This window comes from Vombatus ursinus, unplaced genomic scaffold, assembly GCF_900497805.2.
Source record: "Vombatus ursinus unplaced genomic scaffold, bare-nosed wombat genome assembly UNPS02010284.1, whole genome shotgun sequence".
NCBI lineage: Eukaryota > Metazoa > Chordata > Mammalia > Diprotodontia > Vombatidae > Vombatus > Vombatus ursinus.
Window position 1 is genome coordinate 949,649 of NW_020950062.1, and position 19,974 is coordinate 969,622.

The following is a 19,974-nucleotide window of genomic DNA, read 5'->3' on the forward strand; positions in this document are numbered from 1 at the left end:
GCTAGTGTGTTTATGAATTAGAATTTGAACTCAGGTATTTCTGACAAGTCCAATGGTCTAGCCACTGGCCACATAGCTGACTTAAGTAATGATTTCTTTCAACTCTTGAGATATTATTGCTTAGCAGTATGCTTATTGCCATTAAGGGAAAATGCTTTGCCAGGGTCTAATTTTGGCTTTATTTTGTTTCAGAATGAGCTAAACTTATTAATGTTTATGAATCTTTGTTTTGATTTGGACAGATATGGAGGCCAATCACTGCAACATTTTTTTTCCCAGTTGGCCCAGGAACCGGATTTCTCTACTTGGTGAATTTATATTTCTTATATCAGTATTCTACACGACTAGAAACAGGTATGTTTTTCTTTACAATGATTTCCATATGGGTGTGGGCTTTCAGTGTGGCCTTTGCATAATACATCTGTCCAAATGCTTTCTTATTTGATGGGATATTGAAGGCAATTGGGAGAAGAGAAACCTAAAGTATGCCTGATACCAGAGAAAAACCCCATGTTTAAATATTGACTTTTCATTTGTAATTGGGTAGGTTCACTTTACTTTTATACTTTTTTTGGTTGGGGGTGAGGTGAACCATCTTGGGTAATTGAGGCCAGATATAGTCTTAAGTGGAAGGAAGTCATTTACAGAGAAACTTCAAAAGCTCAGTTTAGCTCCATACTTGGGCTATAATTCTATGATAGGTTTCCAGATTTATGGTTTGGATTATAGGTATACTGGAACAACCTTCAGCTAAAATTTGCTGTTCACTAAATGGTAATTTATTCCCTGTCGTACTCTTGTGTGCTCTTGTGAATTGCTGCTTATATTAAGAGATGGTAAATCGATACTACTATGATAAAAATGTGTAGATAATTTGACTGTTAAGTCTAAATGGTTTTGAAAAGGTTGACTGACTTCAGAGTCACTATATTCTTAAAATAAACTGGCTATTAGTCCAGTATATAGATTAAGGGTCCTCAACTGCCCATGATTCTTATAAAGAGCTTAATGCCACTGAAAAATGGGAGTTACATCTTTGTTGTTTGGGAAATATGAAGCTTATTTACTATTTTAAACTGGAAAAAAAAGTATGTTGCAATTTTCTTAAGCTGATATTCTCAACAAAGAGCTATTACAAAAATGTATATAGAGAATACTAGCATTATTCTGAATATGTGTATATTCTTTCATAGATTTAGGAAAGAACTTCCAACTCCTCCAGATTCTTATTTTACATATGAGGAAACCTCAGAGAGAGGCTAGGTAACTTGCCCAAGGTTGCACAGCTGTTTGATGACAGAAGATCTCCTAAATGTCAGTGTTGAACTAGGGTCTGCATTCACATGGCATCCCAACCCTCTGGCATATACTTTCTGAGCATATTGCTTCCTTTACTGAAATAGTCTTTTTGGATGACTTGTGAGGGCTTTTCCAACTCTAAATCTGTACTCTGGATATCAATACTCAAATGTCATCTAGGTAGATTATCAGTGGCTAGTTTTTAGATCCAGGCTGGCTTTTCCTGGTGTGTGTGGCTTATTTGAACCCATTTCTGCTTAGCCAGCCAGTATTTGCTTAGGAAATGCAAACTGATTTTTAATATTAATTGAAACTATACATAATTAGATAGACATGTGGAAAAAATAATATGCATTTCAAGGCCAAATGTGTTGAATGTTTTTTTTCCAGTTGTACCCCGCTCATTTGCATGAACAGTTGAAAGCTGACTCTCCACAAATGTCACTGAGCAATCATGAATTCCCACCAAGTCACATAAGAAGCTTGATGTAGAAGAGTTTAGAGATCATTTTGTTTAGTCTCTTCATTGCTGAGATGAAGAAATTGGAATCCAGGAAATTTAAGTGGCTTATTGAAGGCTGCACAGCTTTTTTAGGACAGTCAGGACTAGAACTCAGGGTTTCTGTCTTTCAGCTCAGTGCTCTATCCATACTATTTAGACTCAGTAAATTGGAGTTAATACAATTTTTATCAGCCCCAGGTGTTGCTGCCTGAATATTTACCAGCCTGACCAAATTTTTAAGGTACTCAGTATGTGTGGGTGCTTGCTTATTTATGAGGCTTCTGATTTGAATGGGAAATTGCAACTTGAGGCCTGTTAATTTGCAAGTTTTAATTCAGTCAAGTAACTAAAATGTCAGTTTATTCAGTTTGTGTGATTACAATGTCTTAAGTACTCAAATTCTGAAGTTGTCTTTGAAAAAATTCTAAGACTGAAAGCCATCTTGAAGGCATAAAGCCTTCATTCAAAAATGGCATCGGAATTTCAGGCAGATTCATTACTGTGAGACCTTAACATTGATCTCTTCTCAGTGTTGTGCTCGGAATACCCCATGCTTCAATGTGGCAGAGAAACAAAGGAACTTGGAGAAGACTGATGCTTTTAGTTTATGCACTTCCTCCTAGACTGACCTGTGTTCCCCTGGGACTGTAGATTTCCTTCTGGTTTTCTTTTCAGCCTCCTTAAAGATGCCTTGTAACCAAGAATACTCTTGACTTACTAGCTGTGTGACCCTGGGGAAGTCATTTAACTACACTGAGCCTCAGTTTCCTCACCTGTAGAGTGGTTAGTAATAGCAGCACCTACCTTTATAGGGGAGTTATAAAAATCAAGTGTGATAACATATAGGGAGAGCTTTGCAAACTTTAAATGCCATATAAATACCATTATTATTACTACTATGACTAATAAAATTTAATTCAACTCACACATCTTAAGTGTGTACTGTATGTTGGGCCCTGTGCTAGCCAGTGTTACTTTTCATATAATTGGCTGATGGAGACAAGTTAACTTTTCTAGTAGACACACCTCTCTGTGGAAGGAAGGGCAAGGAGGGGCTAGTGCTGCCTCTTTATTTGTTCTGTTGGGCCTTGACCACCATCATTAATGTCGGGGAGGAGTTGTACACCTGGGCAATGCTGCTCTCTCTGTGAGATGGCAGTACAGGCTTGAGTGTGTGCTCCAGTGACGTGAAATAAACCCAGGCCTGGAAATCAGAGGGTCCTAGGACTTGTCTTGTTTTTGACATTAATTTGCTGTGTGACTTTGGGCAAGTCTCTTCCTTTCTTTGGTTCTTGATTCTTCTATAAAATGGGGATGATCCCTCCTCTCCTTACATCAGAGAGATTTTCTAGAACTAAATATACTTTCAAAATGCAAAGTACCATATACATGACTATAGATATTTGAAAAAATGATTGACATCTGGAACATAGTATTTCCTTATTACATGTTTTCACTAAGTTGGTTCTTTTCATTAGGGAATACTTTGCAAATTACAGAATTTGCATATTATTACATGGATTTTGAAGGATCAGTGAATGATTTTCTGGAGCTGAGGGGTCTAGGATACTAAATTAAGATTTTTTTAAAGAAATATTTTGCTGTTTCTTCTCAGACCAGTTCTTTCTCCCATCATCTTACTCTGCTCGATGTGTCATCTCCCCTTCTCCTTCTCTGTATTACTTTCAAGAACATAATCCTCCTGTAAAAGGAAGACCAACTTGACTTTATGATCATGTGTTGCCCCAGTTACAATGCAATGACTGTGGCCTATGCCATGCTACTTTTAGTATGCGGCCACTAGCCTTTTGTTACACCTTTGCTTGCTGTCTGCTATAGGCAGAGGGCCTGGAGTCAAGCCCTGACTGTCATTACTGGCTCTGTGATTGTGGCCAAGTCACCAAACTTCTCTGATTCTCAGTTTTCTAATCTATAAAATGTATACAATGTTTCTGTTTACCACACAGGGTTGTCATGAAGAGCACATGAGACATTGTACATGAAAATGCTTTGTAAACTATAGGTGTTATGGAAATGTAATTATTGATAATCATACATTGTAGAATTTTAGAGAAACCTGGGACCTTACAGTCATTAATCCAACCCCTTAAAATAACAGATGAGGTTAGGTGCAGAGTAGTCAGGTGACTTGCCTGAGGTCACATGCAAATTAAGTGGCAAAGCTTTGACAAGAACCCAGACCTCCTGGGCTTTGTCCAGGGCATCTTCTGTGATGCTGCTTGCTGGCTGACTGCTGCTTGCCCTTACTTCTCATCCCTCCAGTCCCCCTTGGAGACACTTAAGAGTGTGATTATCCTTAGAGACCTTTGGAGTTGATCCCAGGGCAGTGCATCAAAAGCATATTGGAATTCCAATGGGGAACCAGAGTTGACTTTACTCGAGTGACTTTAGTTTGGAGGCTTATATATCTGCATCATTTAAGATGTCAGAAAAGTTTATTTTCAGTTAGCCCTTTATCATTTTATTCGGGAGGTTCTCCCCTCCGTCCCTCTCTCCTCCCCCCATGAAATTGACTGTTTTTCAGCATTATTTTTTGTTCCCTCATTTATTCTGGAAATGTGCTATTTTGTTTACTTCTTTTTTTGCCACAGGACACATCTTGATCAGGAAATCTGAACTTGTTTATTTTTGTTTCCAGGGGCTTTTGATGGAAGGCCAGCGGACTATATGTTCATGCTCCTTTTTAACTGGGTTTGCATCGTTGTATCCTTCTGCTCGTCATTACTTTCCATGTGAATGAGCCCCTCCCTTGTGTGTTTTGAAAATCCAAACAAGATTTCATCAAACCCTGCACATTGTTGGTCTCTTTGCTTGCTAGCTAGTCCAGCCTCTTCTTAAAAGCCACCCAGGGTTAAGAAGAGCTGTGATGCTTTTGCTCACTATTTCCTTTGTGAGACTTTTCACATTTTTGTGAGGGTTTCATGCCTCTTCTTGCTTTCTGTTCTTTGTGTTCTCATGTGTGACAGCTCGTTGACTACAGAAAGAAGACATGCAGTACCTTAAGGGAGCTTGTGAAAACTGTGGTTATCCTGGAAATTTAGTCTGAAATCAGCACCTTTTTGTCACCATGTTGTTTCCCTTGGCTTCAGGTACTCAGTGGTAATTAAGCCCCCCTTTCCAATAAAGAATGTGTCTCCATAAAAGGACAGCATGGAGTCCAATTTGCTCTTTGCATCAAGAGAATTGTCAGCAGGCCGGGCCCACCATCTTCTGAGTTCTTGTGACAGACGGTGAGAGCAGCAGAAGGAAGGAACTCAGTGGTTCAGATCCTCTGCAGAGTTGGTGAGGCTGGCGGCAAGAAAAATTGCCTGTGGGCTTTTAAACTTCCATTTTCAGCTTGGAAGAGAGCCAGTAAATACGGCCCTGTTGGGTCTTCTTCTCCCTTTTTGGGAAGTTGTTTTCTGACTGTAGCCACACTTTGAAGTCCAGTAATGAGCACAGCCCCAAGGAGCATTGGCAGTCCCTATTCCAGAGGGATACGTACTTGCCCTCTCTGCCTGAGAGAGAAATGATGAAACTCTTAGAGAGCAAAGGCTAGGCAGATTTGAGTTTCGTACATAGAAGCAATTCATTTCTACCGTTGCTTGTTTCTTGCTGTCTGTTTTAAAATGTGAAGAGTCACCACAGACCATGGCAGCAGATAGTATGTGCTTGGACATTTTAAGCAAATTGAACTATGGAAAATGTTTTTTAGTTCTTAATTTTGCTCTCTTGCTTCAGAGGAATGTCTTGGACTAGATAAACCCCCAACGTAAAACTGCCAACCCAGATTCTGTGAAGAAAAACTTTTATATTGAAAAAATGTCACCACCAACCACCATCAAAAACCAATAACCAAAGCAATTTTGATTTTACACATTATTTTCTTTAACTATATAAACTAAGATCACTGGTTTAATAATGGACATGCAGGTAAGTACCTCCATTAAAAATACATACTGATTTGCAAAGCTTTTTAATATATTTAACTGCTTTATCAGAAGAATTGCTTGTGTGTTGTATGTGCTATGGTGTTTTAAAATATTACTATTTTATTCAGAATAAGCTTTTTGCATGAGAAAATTGGTGATATTTGAACCAGTGCTTTGGGGACTTATTTGTCTGGCTTCTGTATTGTGTTGTCTTTCACTCTCTCTTAAGATAATGGGTGTGATGCTTCTTAAATGCCTTTCAAATGGGGGGAAAGAGGAATAGAATTTGGAGAAAGTATTTGTCCCGCTTGCTAGCAAAATCATCGGGATGCATTTTCTTCTTTATATTATATGCATTCCTTGTGTGTTTGTTAGCATTTCCCAGCTGTGAGTTTCGGGGCACCCCGCCTCCCTTCCTTTTTTGCTATCACTCCCCAGGAGTGCTTGTCCAATAAAATATACATTGGACTGATTTATGTGTATTGCTTAATCCATCTGAGAGTGGGTAGGTTGTGTTGCATCTGACCTTTTCTTGCCTGGTGGAATTGATCCATTCATTTCCAGATTTCAATTTTTTCCCCCCACAGTAGTAGTAGTTATACTGTGCTTTTAGTTACTAATCCTTTCATTTTTCCCTTTTGGTCAGGCATGTGGCTATTTGATTATCTCCAATTTATCCTGTATATATCTTGCTTGTACATCGTTTCTGGGTCTCCCTCATTAGACTGGGAACTCACTGTGATCGGGTGCTGGTTGTTGTTTTTTTTTTCCTTTCTTTGTATTCCCAGCACTTAGCAAAGTGCCTGACACATTGTAGGTGTATAATAAATGCTTGATTGATTGAATGATGACCAGGTGCTTATTTGTAAACTTAAAAAAATAAGATTATGACTTGCATAGCCTGAATATAAACCCCACTAGATTTGGATCATGTTCTTTTTTTTCCTCCTGTTCCAGTTTAGGGGTATATGTTCCCTCATTTTCCTTTTTACATCCACCAAAAATAGTACCACATTCGAGGTGCTTGAATGTCTTATCAGGTTAAGTTCTAGCCGGATAGGCATTAGAAAAAGTCAAGAACTAGCCAGATTTTTTTGTAAGTCTCTCTGTTCACTTGTCTTACGTGTCTAATTTCTTTTGCAGTTGCTGATGATTCCTTTGATCATGTCAGTACTCTATGTCTGGGCCCAGCTGAACAGAGAAATGATTGTATCATTTTGGTTTGGAACACGATTTAAGGTACATTCCCCGAAGGAGAAATTCATCTTCCTTCACCCTTCTGGAGGGAGGGCTCAGCCTTCTTTTCTTCAGTTTCTGGCTCCTCCAGAAGAGGTCACTGCAGAGCAATATACTACAGGCAGCTCCAGGGGCCGAGTTTTTATTTATTTAGTCTACTTAAAAAGACTAACCTTGTCTGAACTCCTATGCTATTTTAATATGGGTAACACCTGTTGGAGCAAAAGGTGGTGGGTGCTTTACCTCACAAAAAGGTCAATTTGTCTGAAGGCAGGCAAGTTTTTTCTTGTTGAAGTCAAGTAGGAGGAAATGCTTCATTATTTAAAATCCTATTTTTGAGCTTTTCCCCTCTCCTGTTCTCATTTCATCTGAGTACAGTTGTGTGAGTTTCAGGCCTACCCATGGAATGAATGAATGACTGGAATGGGCACCCTTTGGTTTCTCCTTCTATCAGCTATGTGATAGAAACATTCAAGCTCCCTTGTTTTCTATAATTGAAGAAACTGAGGACCAGAGTTGCTAGATGCTTTGCCTGAGTTTGTATAGCTAATGCATGGTAGAAATGATTTGTTTTAGGCCAGTGAACAGCATCTCCATTGAAAAGTACAAAGTGTGCTGTAAACAATACCTACAAGCCAAGAGATGAAGGGGGCCAGACAGTGTGGGCCAGTAAAGTGTTAGAAACTGGGGCTCTGATCCTAGCTCCTTTGGCTTCTGATATTCTGGGACAGGATGAGTCACTTCACCATTCTGATGTACAGGTCTCAATAATGCCTTCCCCTGGCTGCTGCCTCACAGGCAGCTTGTGTAATGAACAAATGAAAGGTGCTTTTTGGATTTTCTTTCATTCCCTTTCTCCCCAGTTAGAAGCAACAACAATAACAAACCACAACCATGAGGTTTAAAGGTCACATGTATACATGACCTGTTTCACGATCATGTACATATATGATCTTGCCCATATATGGTCTTAGTTTCTCTAATGTGAAGAGTTTGGAAGTGATTGTTGGGCTCACAAAGGACTTTTTAGAGCTCCATTCCTGCTTATCATGACTTAACAAGGTGCTAGCCTAATATCATTTGTTTGTATATTTCTTCCTAGGCCTGTTACTTGCCTTGGGTCATACTTGTATTCAACTACATTATTGGAGGATCGTAAGTATTATTATATTTTGTTTGTTTCTTTGGGAACTTAATAATCTTTTCTCTCTTTTACTGTCCCTTCAATCTTTATATATATTAAAATAGAGAACACTAGCTTGGAATGTTTTGCTATTCCCATTGACCATAACTACATTGCACTAACGTAACATACTTCTGTTCCTACTATTGCAGCTTATTGAATCCTAGAGTGCTAAGGATGTAGGTTAGGAAATGATTACTATTTTGATAATTCATTATTGTTGGATAGCACATTTTAGTCATGGTAGAAAGTGTCTTTGACCTCTTTCTTTATGCAATGTTTCTTCATGTATTCATTTTTCAGATTGAGTTGGTGAATGTCTAAAATTGCATATGGGCTGACTGTCCCTCAGGGATTTCATCTTTAAATATTCTAACTAAAATATTCATTTTATCCTCAATAATCTTAAAATACTTAGGAAACTCTTATGTCGAGATCATCCTACCAGTCACAGATGTGCAAGTTTTTTTCTAGGTGGAATTTGTCATCTGAAGTGGTAACAGTTTTTAAAGTACCGTCAGAGTTTGCCTGTGAGGCCAAATTTCAGAGTCCTCCCACTTGAATGTACTTTCATTGTTTTCCTGTGTGATAGTCTGGATCTGTATCAGACATTATTTAGGTGTGGAATGGTGCGTCAGACTTAGGAAGACATTTGACCTAATGGGAATAAAAATGTTATTCAGTTAAAATTTAATAAAGAATATAAGTAGGTAGAAATAATAAGCTAAGTGGAGATAGTGTTCATCATTTCAGTAAGCATTTATTAAGCTTTTACTACATGCCAGGCACTGGTGGTAAAAAGACAAAAAGGAAATAATCCCTGCCCTCAAGAAGCTTTACATTCTAAGAACTCTTTATTTCTGTGAAGAGTCATCTGGTTTTGAATGACTCCAGTAGGCAGGATGTCAGTTCTGTCCACTAATATATTGTCAGGGTTGTCTCTACTGTCCTAGTGAACTGAGAATGCTAGTGAACTGAAAAAGTTAATCATGGAAACAGTTTGTGCACAGGGAACTTGGGAAAAACAGTGTGTGCACAGGGAACCTGGGAAAAGAAACTACTCTTCCAATACAAATTGATAAAACAGGAGAGAAGAACTTTATCTGACAAACAGCTACCTAGGGTTAGTTGTAGTTATTGACTGGCTGCTGACAATAAGCAAGATCACCTTTAAAATAAAGGTTTCCGGGTCCGGCTGCTAGGAGAGAGAAGAGAGATGGTGACCTCTATAATATTAAATACATAGAAATTTTTAAATGTCGGGTTACAGAAGAACTGGAAAGGGAAAATATTTAGTATAGCGGTGCCCAGTGGAGGTCAGACATCCCTTTATAAATGTAGTCATGGTGCCTTAATCATCCATCAAATTAATGTTTTAGGGAATAAACTGCCAGTAGGACTTCCCACTAAGCTGTTCTATCTTTCCTACTACCCTTTTCTTTTTTGGTAAAGTTGGGTTCGTAACGGTAGTTGGAAGCTGTCTAGTATGAATTCTCTCTCTTTCCTAATTCCATACTTCATATCCCCTTGACATCATCTCCTATTTACTCCATCTTTTCTCTGGTCTTTGAAGAGGTAGACTTTCTTCTTGCCAAGTCTTAACCTCTCTTTTTGAGTCCTTCATCCCATCCCCTCCTTTGGGTGTTTAGAAGTAAAACCAAATTTTCATTTGATTTAGCCATCACCTCAAGCTATCATTCTATATCTCTTCTTCTTTTCAAACTTCTAGATAAAGCAGTTTGCATTAAGTTCCTCTACATTCTCATCTCCCATTCACTTTCCAGCCCCTTACAATCTGACTTTCAGGCTTTTTGACTAAAGCCAGCTCCAGATCTGTGATGCTATGAAAATGATCTCTTCCAGGTTCCCAAGGGTATCTCAGTCAATAAATCCAATGTCCTTCACTCACCCTTGATATCTTCAGTATCTAGCACTGTTGACTACCACCCCCTCTTCCTAGATAATTCTCTTTCCCCTGAGTTTTCATGAGATTGCTCTTCCTTAGTTCTCCCCCTTCCTACCTGTCTGATCAGTTCTTCTTAGTCTCCTTTGCTGGATCGTCATCATCATCCCTTCCTGGGCTTTGTTCTGGGCCCTCCTCTCTTCTTTCTCTATATTCTCTTTGTTGAAGATCCAGTTCCCATAGAGATCATTTATCAGCTCAGTGCAGATGGTTCCAAAATTTTATTTCTCCTGAATTTCCTGTCCTGTATTACGAATTGTCTGCTAGACATTTCAACCCAGATAGTCCAAAGGAAGTCTCAAATGTAGCATGTCCAAAATGGAACTCTTCTTTGCCCCTGAGATCATCCCTTTTCCTTAGTATCCTGTTTCTGTTGAATGTACTTGTCATTCTTCTTGTCATCTAGCTTAACAACCTAGGAATCATCTTAAGTTTTTCCTTCTTCACCTTCCCCATTTCCTGTTTTGCATGACTGCATATGTATAATCAATATCAAATTGCTTGCCTTCTCAAGGATGGGGGAGGGGCAGGAAGGAGGCAGAGAATTTAGAATGGCATTTTAAAAAATGTTAAAAAATTTTTAATGTAATTGGGAATTATTTAAAATAAAAATATTTTAAAAAAGAAAAGAAATAATGAACAACTTAAATTTAAAAAATTATCCTTTCAAACCAAAAAATAAAAAAAAAAGACATTCCCCATTTCCAGTCTTGATTGCAACTGTACAACATCTCTCATCCAACTCCTTATATCTACCCATTATCCTTATTCTAGGCTTTTGTAGTGTTTTGTCTGGACTTTTGAAATAATCTCCTAATTGACCCCCTCTCCTCCCTGCTTCCAGTCTCTTTCTCTTCCAAGTCATCCTCCACGCAGTGGCCACATTGATAAGCCTAACGCCCACATGTGAACGTGTCACTGCCTTGCTCCACAAACTTCAGTGGCTCCCTCTTGCTTTTAGGATAAGATACAGAGTCTTTGTTTGGCATTTATAAAGCCTCACAGTTTGACTCCAGTTTGTATTTCTAGACTGATTTCACATTACTTTTTTCTCTTTCCCTTTCCCTCTTCCTCCTACCCTGCCCCACCATGGTCTAGTCAGATGGGCCAACTTTTGATGTTGCCGTTACGAACCATTCTGTCTCATCTCTGTGCCTCAGCACTGGCTGCCCAGTGCCTAGAGTTCTATGCCTCCTCAGTCTTTCTCGAGGCTTTGCTCAGGTGACACTTCCTACACAAAGCCATTCTTACCTACTTCCCTGGCCCCAGTTGCTCTTTATTTACCTTCTTATCTGTGTACATGCTGTTCCTCTCGGTAGAGTGTAAGCTTCTTGAAGTCAGGGTGTATTTCCCCTTTGGCCCGCAAAGCGTTTTGCACAGAGTATGAACCGAAGTGAATAGTTAGGACTAATGGCCTTGGAAGAGTTTCAAATAACAGGCCTCAGCAGGGCTAAATTCTCCCTTCCCATCACTGAAATTGCTCGGAGCAGAGACTCATAGAAGTCTTAGATCATCCCTGGGGTTTGATCACTTCATGAGCCACAGTGTAGGACATTATTGCTGACACCTCAGGAGAGCACAGTTGATAGGGCTCAGGAAGACCTGCATTCAGATCTTGCCTCCGATGCCACACTAGCTCTGTGATCCTGGGCAGCTCACCTTTCCTAGCCTCAATTTCCTTTTCTGTAGAAAAGGGTTGTTGTGAGGATCAAGTGAGGTAACGTCTGAAAATGCTTTTTAAACTGTAAGGCATTATGTAAATGTTAGCTGTCTTGTCATCATTGTAAGCCTTTCATTGTTTGCAAAATTCTTGTAGAATAATGTGACTTTTATTTTTCAGGGTTATCAATGAGCTGATAGGAAATCTTGTTGGACATCTCTACTACTTCTTAATGTTCAAATACCCAATGGATTTGGGAGGAAGAACTTTTCTGTCTACACCTCAGTGTCTGTGAGTGGTTTTCTTTTTTTCCATTTTAATTGTTGCCACCTATCTTTCACCAGTCCTGCCAGCTCTATAGGTTAGGAATTAACTTCATATTGGAAGAAGAAATATGAGGCACAGACAGTAAATGACTTGAGAAGGATCACAGGGTTAGTTTAGTGGGAAGCCAAGTGTGATTAAGGACAGGTCTCTCAATTCCTAAGCTACTCCTCTGATCCTTCTATAGGTCTGTAAATGGCTAGCTAGACCATTGGCCCATGAAACACCATTCCCACAGTAGTTGGGAAAAATACCCCCTGCCCAACAACGTGACTGAATTTAGGGGCAGCTCCCCTAGATAGAGGGTTGGCACCATCTTTGTTTTACTCCATATTTACCATGGAGTCTTAGACATCCACAGCTGGAAAGCAGTCATCTAGCCCTGTTCCCTCAGTTTACAAATAAGGAAACTGCAGCTAAAAGAGTTTGAGCAGTTTGCCCAAGGTCACAGGGTTAATGGGTTACGGAAATGGTTTGCTTGATTCTCATTCCAACATTGTGTCCACTCTGTTTGTAGAATACCTGCCGTTTGGAGTAACACTTACTATTTGGAAATCAGGGTGGGTTGCTATTAACATGTAAATTTCTTCAAGCCACCAGCTCTGACTTGGCTTTTTACCCCCATTTCTGAGCACTTGGAAGTAGTGATTGGCCCAGCAAAGTAAGTTACATGAGGCATAAAAAAGGCACCTTCTCTTAAGTAGATGTAGAGAGTGTCCAGAAGCACATCCATAACACCTGTTGTGAATCCTTGAATGTGAATATTGTCAAGTAATTCTGGTGGTCAGGCAGGGGGAGGAGGCAGTGCTGCCCTGGGCCAGGCTGAATCCAGGAACAGCCCTAAAGGAATACTAAATCTGATGAGCAGTAGCTCCCTTTAGGCATAGAGGGGAGAAGTAGAGAGGTCAGAACCCCAAAGGTAAGAATCCAGGTTAAAGCAAGTGCTAGAGAGTGCATAAAAAGAATTATTTAATGCTTTTAACCTGTGCCAAAAAAAACTTACTAACTTGAGCTCCTTAGCTGTATGTCATTTATATGCCCCAATTCTCAAATTTTTAGCATTAACAAATAATAACAAAATCAGTTAGTACGAGGAGGTTTCTGAAGGGTTCACCCAGGCTGTGGTAGGATGTCAAGGTCCCCACAGGGATGGAAATGTGCTGATGGCATCATTGTGTCCATCTTCCTGCTCTAAAATCCTGATAGTTGGTCCACAAGCATTTATTAAGGGCCTGTGTGCCAGGAACCATGCTAAGCCTTGGGAATACGTATTTGTGGCCTCTTTCTGTACAGCTATCTTCCTAGAGTTTGGGAAAGCCCCAAATCATGCTCAAGGGAAGAGCGTCACTGCATTTGGCATTGGAGGACCTTGGTTTAAATCATGCCTCTGATAGTTAATGTACCTATATAACCTTGGGCAAATCACTTCACTTCTGAGCCTCAGTTTCCTCATTTGTAAAATGAAGGGCACGGATTGAATGAGACTCTTAAGTTCTGTTCCGGTCTTTGGTCCTGTGAGCTCTTACGTGATTCTTGTTGACTAGAAAGGAGACAAAAAGAATATAGCCTCATAAATTCAGGCATAAGAATGGGGCAAGGAGTCAGAGGACTTTAGTTCTGATTTTGACTCTGCTCTTCCATTGGGCAAGTCCATTAACCTCTCCTGCCTAAATTCCCTGGTTTGTAAAATGAGGGGGTTAGGCTCCGTGGTTCAGAAAGTGGAATCCAATGATTTTCTGTGAGCATCTGATAAAAGAAGCAAAAGCCTGTTAAGAATGGGTCAGCCACAGAGCCATCCGGATGCCCGAGCCTGGCTGGCAAGGCACGTCTGATCTCAAGTCTGAAACACAAAAATGTTTTGAAATCCTAACAACTCGTGTCTAGATTGTGCTTTTTTACTTTTTAAACCGTTTTGTCACCCTGTCAGTTTGGCTGATTTGCTGTCCTGATTCCCGAAACTGACAGTTTAGGAAGAGCCTTCGTGTGCTGTTTGTGCGTGGGGGGTTGTGGTCAGGAGAAGGGTTTAAAGGTTGGGGACTGGAGGCACAGAAGGCGCTTAGTTCTCTTGTGAACTCTGTCGCTTCTAGTCTCTGAACACAAATGGCAAACCTGCTTTTTAAATGATCATAGGGAGCACCAGCTGAATAACAGATTTTCATCTCTGGGTCACATCTCTCTGGTTGTGCAAGATAATTGTATTAACGAAATCAGCTACAGTTTGCTTTGCCTCCTTTGGAGGAAGCAGATAGCTTCTTCTCTCTCTCTGCCTGCTCCTTCCCAGCCTCCATACATCCTGGGTCACTGAATGCAGCAGTCTGTGTTAGATTTGTGATTGGTCATGCACAGAGGTAGACAGTTCTGTGATTTCTAATGGCACCAGAGCCCCTGCTTTCTACTGGAGCTTCTCGGCTGGTGGAAGCCTTTCTGCTAAATTTTGTAAGATGATCAGATTACAAAATGTAACTTAAAATGTGTTCATTGCAAAAGCAATAACTGCTTCAAAATTACCATAAATTTTTGTTGATTATGTATAATTGGGTGTCTTTTTATACTAATTACTTGCATTTAATTTCCCTGTAATATGTTTGAGCAGTAGAAACAGCTTCAGTATTGTCTTACAGTAGCAAAGCAAAATTGCCCTTAGTGTGGTGTCTTTTTTTTTTTGTATGAATGTTATTATGTTAGAACCAGTCATCATACTGTTGAAAAAGAGGCTTTGAAAATGTACTTTAATCTAATATTCAACATTTATTTGTTTAAAGCGGGGGAAATGTCAGTGTTAGAATGCTAAGATGTGGCAGTGTTTTTGGCATTCTATTTTGAAATGGAATCCCAGAGGGGTAACGTTAGATAGCTCCTGTAGTTACTTTTCTCTGACGAAGAGCGATTCATTGTGCTTCTCAAGAAAGAAAACAATGCAATGAGAGATGATATTCATGTCGGGGGAAATGAAATCATAGGTTTCATTTATAAGACTGAGAATGGTCAGCACCAGAATCAAGGGAGTTAGAAGAGGTTTCAGAGGCTATCTATCTAGTCCAGCCATTCGGCTTTAGGATGTTTCTGAGTGGTGAAAACCTCAAATGAAGGGGCAGCTACGTAACTCCCTGGGCCACTTTTGGACAGTTTCACTTGTTAGGAAGTTCTTCCTGTCTCGTGCGTTGCTCCTCGTTCTGCCCTCTGGGGCCACATATGGCAGGGTTACATGAGAGCCACATGAAGACAGTTATCATGACCTCTCCCTGCACCAAGTCTTATCTTTTCCAGGCTGAATGTCCCCAGGTGGTATTCTCTAGCTTGTCAATATATTTCTTAAATGTGGTGCTCAGAACTGAGTATGGTATTCTAGATATGGGCTGACCAATACATGAAGTAGTTAGTTGTATCTGTCCTATCACTTCCCCCATTATGGATGCTGTGCCTCTTTCTCAATGCTTCCTGAGATCACATTAGCTTTTTTGGCTGGCATATTGCAGTATTGACTTATTTTGAATTTGCAGTTCACTAAAACCCCCAGGTATTCTTCAGAGAAACTATTGTTTAGCACTATCTCCCTGTTCCTTACTTGTGAAGTTGGTTTTTTTGAGCCTAAGTATAGTATATGTTTATCACTGTTGACTTTTTTCATCTTAGACTTGGAAATCTTGGTTTGTGGAGATCTCTGTTTTTGACAGTCATCCATGCCCTTCTCCCTTTTGTGTCACCTGCAGGTTTGGTAAGGATGCCATCTGAGTGATAGGAATGTTGAATAATAGCATGGGGTCCACCATCAGTCCCGTGGGTACTCTTTAGCAAATCAACATCACCCCTTTAATGTGACTACTCCTTGGGTTCAGTTATGCAGCCTGAATCCACGATGTAGTCATTTAACTCGCCCATTTGTCCAAACTGTCCATAAGAAGAGCATGATTTATTAGCCCATCCATACAGGTACTATTTTGGTACTTCTCAATCATCATGCTGGGTTTAAATAGGAATTATTTATTGAGTACTGATTAAGTGGCCATGCTAGATAAAGAAAAGTAGGGGTAAAGGTCTTCATGGAACCTGGCCTTTTTTCTGTTGGGGAGACAGAACACATATGAAGCCACAGGAGAGCAACATAAGATCAGCAGGTAATAAAAGAGCCAGATTGTGTGGTGCTAGAAAACATTAACTGGAATAGGAGTTCAGAGAGAAGGGAATGCTCAGTGTGGGCTAGAGTAATTGGTGTAAGCTTTGTTGTGGAGGGATTGGCTTTGGAGCGAGGCCTCCAAGGATGGGGAGGATTTTGCAGTGTGCAAAGGAGAGGGCTCCTGGGGCCTGTACCCTTTGCTGTAGCACAGGTGAGTTAGATTCCACTCAGGATATGGCTCTATCCATTTAATAGCTTTTTTATTAAGTAATGTTCCCGTAGCTTGAAGCTGCTTCAGCTCTCTGCTTTGTTTTCCCTGCTCCAAACCTTGAAAATATATTTTGAATGTAATAGCGCAAATCTAAACACACTTACACAGCTGTTTTCTTACTATCCCGGACTGGGGAGGGTAAGAAATGTCTTTCTAGGACAGCAGCTTCTCAGCTGGGAGGTGGCAGACCTATTCTGAAATTGATGCTCAGGGATGATTTTTTTTAAGGAAGTTTATTAATTAATTTATTTGTAGTTTTCAACAATCACTTCCATAAGCTTTTGAATTTTAAATTTTCTCCCCTCCCTCCCCATTTCCCTCCCCAAGAGGGTGAACAATCTGATGTAGGCTCTACGTATGCATTCCTATTAAACATATTTGCACGTTAGTCATGTTGTAAAGAAGAATTAGAACCAATAGGAGGAACTACATGAACGAGGAAACAAAACAAAACAGAAGAAAAAAAAAGCAAATAGTATGCTTCAATCTGCATTCAAACTCTGTAGTTCTTTCTCTGGATTGGTTAGTGTTTTCCATCCTGAGACCTTTGGAGATATCTTAGATCTTTGCATTGCTGAGAAGAGCCAAGTCTAATAAAGTTAGTCATCGCACAGCGTGGCTGTTACTGTGTACAACATTCTCCTGGTTCTGCTCACTTTACTCAGCATCAGACCATACAAGTCTCTCCAGGTTTTTCTGAAGTCTTCTTGCTCATCATTTCTTATAACACAGTAGTGTTCCATTACATTCATATACTACAACTTGTTCAGCCATTCCCCAATTGATGGGCATCCCCTCAATTTCCAATTCTTTGCCATCACAGAAAGAGCTGCTATAAATATTTTTGTACATATGGGTTCTTTTCCCATTTTTATGATCTCTTTGGGATACAGATCTAGAAGTGGTATTGCTGGGTCAAAGGTCAGGGATGATTTAAACCTAATCATTTACTCTGTTGGTTTCTATTTTATTTTGTATTCACAGTAAACAGCTAGTGCCTAAAAGTGTAGAGTACTGTGCTAGGTGGAAAGGCCTGGAGATGTGGGCTCAGGATGTCAGGCAAATGCATGGGAACTCCAGTGGGCATTAGGAAGCATTGGCAGAGTTTTGTGCATCTCTAAAATAGAAGGACTAAAGACTGTAATGTGAAGGGAGATAAAAAATTAGGATTCTTTTTGTTTGGATGCAACAACCATGGTGATGTAATTGAAGTTTATAAAAAAACCCTTCCTAGTACTTAATTGGGAAAGAGGCTGCTGTGGAAATATTTGTGAGGAAAATGCTGCATAAGTATGAGTTGGTATTTTTATATTCTGCAACTGAGGAATGCTTACCCAGTAAGAATTTATTTTTTAGAGGTGTGAATTTAAGGCTTCAGTTATGTGGAAATTTATGTCTCTTTTTTCTCTTCCTCCCTCTTCTTCTGCCTCTTCCTTCCCTGTTCCAGGTACCGGTGGCTTCCTAGTAGGAGAGGAAACGTCTCTGGATTTGGTGTTCCACCTGCGAGCATGCGTCGAGGTGCAGAACATCAGCTTGGTGGAGGTGGACGGCACAACTGGGGCCAGGGCTTCCGACTAGGAGATCAGTGAGAAACTCAGAGGAGTTCAGCAAACAGTGATCCTGGTGTGGGTTGTGCTTAAGACTTGTGTTTTATCTAATGCTGGTGGATCTGGCCCATGCAGAATGTAATGTTTTCAATACAAGACAAATTGTTAAAAGTCCCGAAGAGAAATGTTAAATTTCCCTCCAAATTAGTGATCACGCTCTACTCTTACTACTCTGAAGAAAGAAACATCCACTCCGCATCTTTCAAAACCAGCGGCTGTTTTTGTGTCTTCTCTTCCTCCTCCCCCTTTTCTGAAGGGGGCAGGGTACCCTGGCCGAAATTTGAATAGCTCTGTAGATTTTTGTTTCTGTGGCAATGTAACCAAACTTTGTCAAGAGACTGATTCTAAGGAAAATCCTCCTATCCCCACCCCCCACTCCTCTCCCCACCCTACTGAAAATGCCATCACCCTTTGAAATTTAGAGAAAGTCGTTCATTGTGATGCTGCCTTTATGGTGAGCTCTCTTACCTTATGATGCTGACTCTTGGGGTTGGTTTGAGTGCCAGGAGCTATTGTGGAAGGACAGTTTTCCTTGCCTGTGGTGGCAGAAAGGAAGAGAGGGCATCAGAACTTGAGAAAGAAGATGGGGAGAAGATTGGCTGAGAGTGGAAGAAGAGATAAGGACAGAAGCTGGCTTTGGCCCTGACTCTTAGCATGTTGGGTGTTGGAAGAGGCCCAGCACTGACCCCTCTGCAGGTGTTTCTGCAGAGCTGCAGCCAGACCTAACCCGTGACCATTTGTCACACTTCTCTAGATATTTTTATGTTTCATTTGACATTTTATTGAGTCATTGAGCCATGCAGATTTGTATTAGGATTAACAACCTTGTCCATCATGGATTATGAATGGGAGAGTGTTGCTTGCCAGATTCCCCCTTTTTAAAAAACAAACAAAATAAAACATGTGAATTGATCCCAAACTGCATTATACATTGAAAGGTAAATATTTTCAAGGTGAACACAAGAAGGTCCAAATGGATTGCAAATACATTTTGGATTATCAAGTTATTTAGAATTGTTTCTGTTTTTGTCATTCTGAGACATGAGTGTATAACTTTTGTGAACCAAAATAATTTGGAAGTCTTTTTCCTAAGTGGGTTATTTTTTTTCCCCATCAGAGCAAGGTTTGCCACCAAATAAAGCTTTTGAAGCCTACAGTGTTTACACAGCTAAATGTTTCTTTTTTCAATGTATGTTTTTAGTCTCAAGTCAGCTGACTTTGCTGTGATGTCCTTATAGTAGTTCCACAAATTTGAGTCAGGATGAACTAGCTTGAAACATTTCTGCTCCTCAGCCTCATTGAAAGAGGCACCATTCTGGGCCCTAGTGATGCATTTTGTTTTTCCATACACAGGCATGTACAAGAAATTCAGGGATGTTATGTGTGTTGTTATTCGGGGCTTTGTTGGTGGAAGAATAGTTCCTTATTTTCAATACTGAATTTACGTCTGCTTTCTTAACACCTGCCTCTCCCGTCCATTTTTATTTATATTTTTAAAAAAATTAGGCAGAGAGCATCTGAAACTTATTGTTGTACATGTTCTGCTGTTGGCCATAAATAAAGTTTCCTTATACAATTTTAGAAGCCATTATTCCTATTGTGTTTTGTCTGTACTACCTGTGGTCTTGGGCATCTCTGGAGTAGTCTTTGATACTGGTTTGATACTTTCTTTTTTACATTGGAGTCCGATGGTGAGCTAAGCACCAGCTGTTTAAAGATCAACTGCAGGGGTTTCTAAAGCTTCACAAGTGATCTGCACTGTGCTCATCATAACATTCTCTCTCTGAAACACTTCTAAAGAGATATAGTTGATTGATCTTTTCAGGATCCCTTATGCTTGAGACTGGAGTGATCTTAACTAATAGTGCTCCTTACACGTGTTC

At 40.0% G+C, this 19,974-nt stretch overlaps 1 protein-coding gene across 1 annotated transcript in view; it reads left to right on the top strand.

Annotated features, from left to right (window-relative positions):
• The window catches only part of DERL1 (derlin 1), a 35,275-nt gene extending 15,603 nt beyond the window's left edge, over window positions 1-19,672 (top strand). Inside the window, exons 2-8 of the mRNA XM_027854009.1 lie at window positions 243-354; window positions 4,461-4,525; window positions 5,708-5,734; window positions 6,877-6,972; window positions 8,072-8,124; window positions 11,956-12,066; window positions 17,932-19,672. Coding sequence (XP_027709810.1) covers window positions 243-354; window positions 4,461-4,525; window positions 5,708-5,734; window positions 6,877-6,972; window positions 8,072-8,124; window positions 11,956-12,066; window positions 17,932-18,073 — 606 coding nt within the window. The 3' untranslated portion in view covers window positions 18,074-19,672. The remainder of the gene's footprint in view (window positions 1-242; window positions 355-4,460; window positions 4,526-5,707; window positions 5,735-6,876; window positions 6,973-8,071; window positions 8,125-11,955; window positions 12,067-17,931) is intronic.
• The last annotated feature ends 302 nt before the right edge of the window (window positions 19,673-19,974 follow it).